This window comes from Nanorana parkeri, unplaced genomic scaffold (assembly GCF_000935625.1).
Source record: "Nanorana parkeri isolate BGI_ZX_2015 unplaced genomic scaffold, ASM93562v1 scaffold658, whole genome shotgun sequence".
Lineage (NCBI taxonomy): Eukaryota > Metazoa > Chordata > Amphibia > Anura > Dicroglossidae > Nanorana > Nanorana parkeri.
The window spans coordinates 179,094-188,235 of record NW_017306926.1 but is presented as its reverse complement, the minus strand read 5'-3'; the positions used below and the strand labels follow the sequence as shown (position 1 = coordinate 188,235).

The 9,142-nt window shown below is 47.4% G+C and overlaps 1 protein-coding gene across 1 annotated transcript in view; it reads right to left on the bottom strand.

Moving 5' to 3' along the window:
• The window catches only part of PTPN21 (protein tyrosine phosphatase, non-receptor type 21), a 43,179-nt gene that overhangs the window by 21,488 nt on the left and 12,549 nt on the right, over nucleotides 1-9,142 (bottom strand). The window contains exons 5-9 of the mRNA XM_018563356.1: nucleotides 8,690-8,760; nucleotides 8,131-8,218; nucleotides 5,635-5,723; nucleotides 3,992-4,079; nucleotides 751-827 (exon numbers count right to left, since the gene is read on the bottom strand). Of these exons, the coding sequence (XP_018418858.1) occupies nucleotides 751-827; nucleotides 3,992-4,079; nucleotides 5,635-5,723; nucleotides 8,131-8,218; nucleotides 8,690-8,760 (413 nt within the window). The remainder of the gene's footprint in view (nucleotides 1-750; nucleotides 828-3,991; nucleotides 4,080-5,634; nucleotides 5,724-8,130; nucleotides 8,219-8,689; nucleotides 8,761-9,142) is intronic.

Genomic DNA, 9,142 nt, shown 5'->3' with positions numbered 1-9,142 from the left:
CGGTTTCCCGGCAAATCACAATTGAGCCGGCCAAACGACATGGAGCCGGCTTTCCAAGCAATCAGGAAGCCGGACGGCATGGCATTTCCCGCCGCCTGGCTTCCTGATTGCCTGGGAAGCCGGCTCCATGCCAGCTGGAAAAGTCGGTATCGGCACTCGGTATCGGCAAGTACCGATAGCAAAATATCGGTACTTGTACTCGGTACCGAAAAGCCGGTATTGGTGCATCCCTAGTGCGCATATATGAAGTGTCTGTAAATCCAGTGAGCTGATCACTTCCTGTGTGGACTGTTCATAATATTATTTTATAGCATAAGCTCCTGTGTTGGAGCCCGGGCCCCCCAAGCTGCTGGGGCCCCTTACTCGAGTGCTGGCCGTACCCCCCTAATGGCAGCCCTGTCCTCCAGCAATATGGAGTTTGTGTCTCAGGTTTGCGGTCATACAAATCTAAACTGATATTCAACGAATACACTAAAGGGTCTAGAAGAAAACATAATAAATCCGGTATGGAGTCAATGGGGGTAAGTAGTTTGATTGATTCCTCCAATCACGTACAGGAGATTTGTTTTTTGGTTTGAATCTCTGGCGCATGATTGGACGTTTGAAGCAAACCTCACGTAAATGGACATTTCGCTAATGACATGACCTCCAACCCTAGAACATGTGGGCCTGAGGACGGGGCCGAGCTAGGAAGGGCCATTCGAGTCCCCGATCCATTGACAAACTCTATCCTCGGGGCCGGGTACTCACAGGTTGCAGTTCATTCTGTAGAACTTGTGCCGGGCCACGCACATCCTCCACACATATTTGGCAGTTTCCATGTCTTCCTAAAAGAACAAAACAGGAAAAGTTATTGGAAAAAGGAAGCGCGGACCATCTGCCGTCAGCTGAAACCAAAACACGGCCCGTGAGACCCGCCGGGCTAATCAGACCGTGCCAAAACCCTTTCTTAAAAAGGTACACTCCAGTGAAAATAGACGCGTACACCCCGAGATGCACAAAGGGAGCACAACCGATCTGCTCGGCATTCATATCATCATCGCAGCAGTGCTGAAGTGCACCAGGCCACCCTGTAAGGAGCTCTGTGGATTCTGAGTGCAGGGGATTACACAGACACATATCAAAGCTCAATGAAACCTTCCGCTTAAATCAGCTAAATGCATTCCAGGCGCAGCACAACACAAGGCGTTCAATGTCTTTTTGTTTTCTTTCTATAGCAGCCGCATCCTGGGTAGCAAAGTTTCTCCCTGCCAGCATGCTGCAGAGAAAGACCCTTGCTCTTTGCGTATAAGCAGTGGTCTCTCTGCAGAGGTCTGACATGCCCCCTGCTGAGTCAGAGGTCCGCAATCAGCAAATCACATGCTCGCCGTTGATTGGCAAGCTCCGGCTGTATCTAAGCACTGGGGGTGTTGGACCTCTGCAGAGAGACCGCTGCTTCTGCACAGAGAGCAAGGCTCGTTCTCTAAAGCATGCTGGCAGGGGACGGGCTGTACCTGCATTCTATACAATAGACACATTTTGCAAATGTTTTTGTTTTGGTGCCGCTGGACTGTGCTAACCTAATTTAAACTGAGATTTCATTTAGGCTTTAAGGTAAACTGAGTGTGCTGCTGGTGTGAATTTCAAAGGGCAAAAGAAGTCTTTTCACTGAGCAGGTCTCGTGTACGCGCACACGCGCGCGCACACACACACACACACACACACACACACGCACACTGGGGAGAGACATACAGAACATAAACTTCCACTACACAGGCTCCTCCCCCCGTCAGTCTATCATGAATGCAGCTGCTAGACTCATCCACCTAACCAACCGTTCAGCTTCTGCAACCCCCCTCTACCGATCCCTGCACTGGCTTCCATTCCCTGCCCCCCTCTGCCGATCCCTCCACTGGCTTCCATTCCCTGCCCCTCCATGTCAATCCCTCCGCTGGCTTTCATTCCCTGCCCCTCCATGTCAATCCCTCCGCTGGCTTTCATTCCCTGCCCCTCCATGTCAATCCCTCCGCTGGCTTTCATTCCCTGCCCCTCCATGTCAATCCCTCCGCTGGCTTTCATTCCCTGCCCCTCCATGTCAATCCCTCCGCTGGCTTTCATTCCCTGCCCCTCCATGTCAATCCCTCCGCTGGCTTTCATTCCCTGCCCCTCCATGTCAATCCCTCCGCTGGCTTTCATTCCCTGCCCCTCCATGTCAATCCCTCCGCTGGCTTTCATTCCCTGCCCCTCCATGTCAATCCCTCCGCTGGCTTTCATTCCCTGCCCCTCCATGTCAATCCCTCCGCTGGCTTTCATTCCCTGCCCCTCCATGTCAATCCCTCCGCTGGCTTTCATTCCCTGCCCCTCCATGTCAATCCCTCCGCTGGCTTTCATTCCCTGCCCCTCCATGTCAATCCCTCCGCTGGCTTTCATTCCCTGCCCCTCCATGTCAATCCCTCCGCTGGCTTTCATTCCCTGCCCCTCCATGTCAATCCCTCCGCTGGCTTTCATTCCCTGCCCCTCCATGTCAATCCCTCCGCTGGCTTTCATTCCCTGCCCCTCCATGTCAATCCCTCCGCTGGCTTTCATTCCCTGCCCCTCCATGTCAATCCCTCCGCTGGCTTTCATTCCCTGCCCCTCCATGTCAATCCCTCCGCTGGCTTTCATTCCCTGCCCCTCCATGTCAATCCCTCCGCTGGCTTTCATTCCCTGCCCCTCCATGTCAATCCCTCCGCTGGCTTTCATTCCCTGCCCCTCCATGTCAATCCCTCCGCTGGCTTTCATTCCCTGCCCCTCCATGTCAATCCCTCCGCTGGCTTTCATTCCCTGCCCCTCCATGTCAATCCCTCCGCTGGCTTTCATTCCCTGCCCCTCCATGTCAATCCCTCCGCTGGCTTTCATTCCCTGCCCCTCCATGTCAATCCCTCCGCTGGCTTTCATTCCCTGCCCCTCCATGTCAATCCCTCCGCTGGCTTTCATTCCCTGCCCCTCCATGTCAATCCCTCCGCTGGCTTTCATTCCCTGCCCCTCCATGTCAATCCCTCCGCTGGCTTTCATTCCCTGCCCCTCCATGTCAATCCCTCCGCTGGCTTTCATTCCCTGCCCCTCCATGTCAATCCCTCCGCTGGCTTTCATTCCCTGCCCCTCCATGTCAATCCCTCCGCTGGCTTTCATTCCCTGCCCCTCCATGTCAATCCCTCCGCTGGCTTTCATTCCCTGCCCCTCCATGTCAATCCCTCCGCTGGCTTTCATTCCCTGCCCCTCCATGTCAATCCCTCCGCTGGCTTTCATTCCCTGCCCCTCCATGTCAATCCCTCCGCTGGCTTTCATTCCCTGCCCCTCCATGTCAATCCCTCCGCTGGCTTTCATTCCCTGCCCCTCCATGTCAATCCCTCCGCTGGCTTTCATTCCCTGCCCCTCCATGTCAATCCCTCCGCTGGCTTCCATTCCCTGCCCCTCCATGTCAATCCGTCCTCTGGCTTCCAATAGCCCAAAGGATCAAATTCAAAATATTAACAACCACTTACAAAGCCCTCCACAACTCCGCCCCCGGCTATATCTCCAACCTTGTCTCAAAGTATCACCCTAAACGTCCCCTCCGCTCTTCCCACGACATCTTGCTTCCCAGCTCCCTCATCAACTCCTCCCATGCTCGCCTCCAGGACTTCACTAGAGTATCTCCCATCCTCTGGAATGCTTTACCCCAACCTGTCCGTCTATCTCCCACCTTGATTGCCTTTAGGCGTACCCTGAAAACTCATCTCTTCAGGGAAGCCGATCCCACCTCAACCTAACCACTCAACCATCACTTTCTCAAACAATTCATCCACACACAGCTCCCTCCTCATGTATCACTGACCCCTCCCCTTTTAGATTGTAAGCCCTCGGGGGCGGGGCCCTCCTCACCATCTTGTCTTGAATTGTATTGCAATTGTAATGTCTTCCTTATATTGTAAAGAGCTGCGCAAACTGTTGGCGCTCTATAAACCCTGTGTAATAATAATAAACTGCTCACCGTCTGGAACTGGATGGTCTCCTCCTTGTTTGCCAGCTCCAAGGTGAAAAACGATTTGTTATGAGACATGTTAGCAATGTCCAGCCACCTGCAGACAAGACAACGGGAGACCCCATCAGATCTGAGAATTGTTTAGAATGGTAAAGGGGGGTTAGTAATGGGACCGCATAAGGGACTATTATCCCTCACTGTATACAATGTATATATTTTACAGACAGAATTACAAAACAAGAAATCTCAGTTATAAAAAAAGAAGAAATTTGGGAATATGTATTTTATCAAACTGACACATTCCAAAATGCAATTTGGAAAATAAAAATAATCAATGCAGACATGAAAGAAGGCAACTCAGTGTTTCCAATCACTCAGTCTGATCATCTGTGGGTCTGGGCATCTAAATTTAGGTTCTGGTTTCACCTTAGTGCCTCATTCAATGACCTGCTGTACTGTCAGAACCAGTGTGACCCTCACTGCTACAATTAACCCTTGCAGAATGATCATGCAAACTGTACGGCCAAAATGTGTGGACACCGGACCGTCACACCTGCATGAGCTTGATGAACATCCCATTCCAGAACTATGGCCATTCATTTTGAAGCTGATCAACCCCCCTCCCCCCGGCTATTAATTTTGAACATGGTCCCCACATGGTCATTAATATGGAGTTAGCCCCTCTTTGCAACAATACCAGCCCCCATTCTTCTAGGAAGGCTTTCCAAAATAGCATTTGTGAGGTCAGGTGCTGATGTTGGATGAGAAGACCCGGCTCACAATCAGCGTTTCAATTCATCCCAAAGGTGTTCAGTGGTGCTGTGGTCAGGCCTCTGATAAGACACTTGCGTTCCTCCAGACCTAACTGGGTAAACCATGTCTTTATGGAGCTGACTTCATCCCATTCAAAAACTATGGCCAAATATGGAGATGGACACCATGGCCATTAATATGGAGATGGTCTCCCGTGGCCATTAATATGGAGATGGTCCCCCGTGGCCATTAATATGGAGATGGTCTCCCGTGGCCATTAATATGGATATGGTCCCCCGTGGCCAGTAATATGGAGATTGTCTCCCGTGGCCAGTAATATGGAGATGGTCCTCCATGGCCATTCATTTTAAAGCTGGTCCACCATGGCCATTAACATGGAGATGGCTCCCCAAGCCATTCAATTTGAACATGGTCCCCCATGGCCATTAATCTGGAGATGGTTTCCATGTGATCATTAATATAGAGTTGGCAAATAATATGGAGTTAGTCCCTCTTTGCAACTATACCAGCCCCAATTCTTCTAGGAAGGCTTTCCAAAAGAGTATTTGTGAGGTCAGGTACTGGTGTTGAATGAGAAGACCCGGCTCACAATCAGCATTCCAATTCATCCCAAAAGTGTTCAGGAGGTTTGAGGTCAGGGCTCTGTGCAGGACACTCGAGTTCCTCCACCAGACTGGTCACACCATGTCTTTATGGATGTGGCTTTGTACACAGGTTACAGTCATGGTGGAACAGAAAAGGGTCTTCACCAAACTGTGTCTTTGTATTCTATAGGAGGCTCTGTGCTAGTTGATTTTATGCACCTGGTTCTGGAATGAGAGGTCCAACAAGTTCATACAGGTGCGATGGTCAGGTGCATAGCAAGCGTGAAGACTCACCGGAATAAAACAGGTGGGCGGCCATTTTTGTGTCTCACGAAGATCCCAGTCAGACAGGCCCCGATAGAGAGGTCGGTACCTTGACTGTCCTAGAAACAAGAAGTTAAAATATTGTCACAACAACCACAACTGATTTACAATCACAAAGTTATTCATTATAAACTTAGGATGGCGTGTCTGTGTTCTTGACCATCCTGGATGGATTGGGTGACATCTTTTTAAGTATATAGAGGCCATTTTTTTTTGTTAGTTTTGGATATAGTAGGTAATGATTAAAACCTCTGCTGGTTTATATCTGCTGTCTGTGTTCCATTGGGGAAAATGCCTTCCACTTCCTGTCCCAGAAACACAACAGGAAGTAAGAGGAAATCTTCCAAAGTGAGGGGAACTGCTGTCCTATGAACAAGTGTACCCATTGGAAGGTTTTCCTTGCCTCTTGTTCCAATTTTGGAATTCCCCTTACGTTCCATCCCGGTGACAATGGTTAGCAGTACCAACAGAGGGGGGGAACCAGCTCCCCCTCCAGCTTCACGGAAGGTCTAACCTTCCACCGCTCTATCAAAAAAAAAAAAACACGTTTTGCATAGAGATGTATTTGAAGTTCTCTGCAGCTGAGGCAAATCCCCTACAATCAACAGATGTCCCACAATGCAACATGCTGGCCCTATTAATGGCTGCACAGGGGTTAGAAGGTGTGGCCAAGTACCAAGCCCCTCCCCCTCTGTACATCTTCCTGCTAATCAGATATGCACCAGCATGAAAGCTTTTCTTTGTACATCACCATATCATCATGAGGCACAACATTTCAGGATTTCCTGGATTATTGTATTAATGGTGCCAGCTCTGCACGCTCTCACTTTGTACCGCACTGCAGAAGATGTTGGTGCCACACAGGAATCAATAGGTATATTAACCTCGGTGTGTCATACAACTGTACAGAGGAAAATCAATTGTTCTGAGTGCAGCCTAAATCCTTCATACAAGAGGTGCTCCGTTCCTGCATGTCACTATACGTCCCCGAACTGTCCTATGGAGGGTCACTCTACTGCACTGATCAGCAAATGATTATTGAGGGAATTCTCCTGGAAGTGTTATTCTGGAGGGATCTATAAAAAAAAGAATGGCGCACCACCAATCAGAAATCCCTCCGCTGCTATAAAGCTCATCTAACAAAATATGTGAAATGATGACAGAGATCAAAGAGTAAATCTCCCATTTATAGCGGCATCAAAACTCCGCACATCCCCAAACCTCAAAGAGCAGATCGGAGAGATCCAAATTCCTCCCGGTACCTGGAAAAGGATATTTTGGGGTTGTAGTGCAATGAAAGTCATAATCATACCCGATAAAGACTTGTTATTGCACAGCAGCCTAATGTATGGAAGACTAAAGTAGACAAAAACCCAAATCAATAAACTCTTTTATAAGCTTTATGCACTATATACATATATGTATTCAAGTTACACACACTATATAAATAAATACATTATATACACACACACACACACACACACACACATGTATGCTAGGGATGCGCAGAAACATATCGGCCGAAAATGGCACTTTTGTCATAGTGCCGAAAGTGCCATTTTCTTGCCGATACAGCGGCGCATTCCCTGATTTCTCTCCTCCCCGCTGGGCGCTGCTCCATGTTCCAGCCGAGAGGAGAGAAACTGTGATAGCCGGCCGAGCGCTGCGGGAGGAGAGCACAGTGAGCGGCCGGCATCTCCTCCCACACCGCTCAGCCGCCTATCACACGGTCCGGCAGAGCGGTGTGGGGGCGGAGGCAGCCCACGCTGTCACAGGAGGCTGGGCTTTCCTCCCTACACCGCTCGCTCAGCCTCCTGTGACAGCGTGTCAGAGAGGAGAGCGGGTACAAGCAGTCGGTGATCAGTGATTGCTGAGTGTTTGTAGATAATTGAGGACATGGTATGGTTACTATATCCTCAATTATGAATGAATGGGAAGTGATCTACATCACTTCCTGTTCATTCATAGTTGTAGTTATAGTAAACATACCATGTCCTCATGTTATGCATGAACAGGAACACTCATAGAGGATTCCTAGTCATTGATAACAGGTGATACAGAAAAAAAGATTGAGGACTTTGTGTCCTCAATCTCTTTTTCTATTTTAAAAGGGAAATATCAGGGGTCTGTTTAGACTCCTAATATTTCCCCGAAGCCCCTAAAAGTAAAGTAGCAAATAATTAATAAATAAAAATAAAAAGTTTATATAAAAATAAAATATTTAAAATTTAAAAAAAAATAACATTTTTGGTTTCGGTCTGACAATTTTTTTTTATTTCGATTTCGTTTCGGTTTTAAAATTTCCATTTTGGTGCACCTCTAATATATACACATACACACACACACACACACACACACTATATTATTACAGTATATTACTACATTAAATCGACAGTAAATATTCAAAATTACCGTTTCTAAAGGCTGAGACAAAACCGTTACAAAGTTTCCTCTTCCACAATTTACCTTGGCGGGGTAAGTTTCCTCTCCATAATTTTCGAGGCGCTCGATCTCCTGCATGTACAACATCTCCGCCTCGGGGGGAGACAGACCCCTGCCGATAACACAAAGATACACAGTGACCTTCATATTCCATCACACGGGGAAGAATATTTCATAAACTAGACAAATTACACTAACAGGGGAGTGTAGATACCAGAATTTAAATGGTGCTACATCCCAAATATTGTATTTGTATTTAACAACCAAAAATGTGTAAAAGGGATTTTTTATTTTGTAGCACCTAAAAAAAAAGGGTCAAAATAAAATTTATTTAATATTTTTATATATTTAATAAAACACTCTGGGGGGAATTTATCAATTCAGCTGCTCCAGATTTTGTCTGCTCCAGTTTTGATAAATTCTCCTCTTTGAATCTTATTGATCAGACATGGTGAAGCGCCCTTTGTATGGAGTATATATAATACAATACATGTACATACAGTATATATACACGGTATATATATTTTTTATTTGAGTAATAGTGTCTCTGGGCTTTGAAAGTCGGAGGTCATTGGGAACGTACCGCAACTTTTGGTGAAGCAGGGCCACATTTTGTGTTGCCTCCTCCAGGGTCTTCTCGTCCTGTATCCATCCCTGAAAAGGAGAGGTGACATATTATACATCAATACTGACTTTCTGTAACAGTGAGTAACACCGATCATCACCCAGAAATGAGAAACCTAACATACTAAACGCGTCAACTTAATAGCTGCTGCGGTCATAAAACGGACCGTCAGACACATGTTCACAGAGAGATACAAAGTAACATTGTATCATTATAAGTTCTGTTTTATTCATCTGCAGATCAAAGAGAAGAACGTCCATCTACAAATATCAGTTAAAAGAAGAACTATGGGATTAAGTCTTTCCCCCATAGTTCTCCTTAGGGTAACGGGAGGACACAAACTAGCGTCCTCCCGTCACCCTAAGCTCAGTATATAGGGAGCTACAGCTCGCGGTATACTGAGACGCCGCA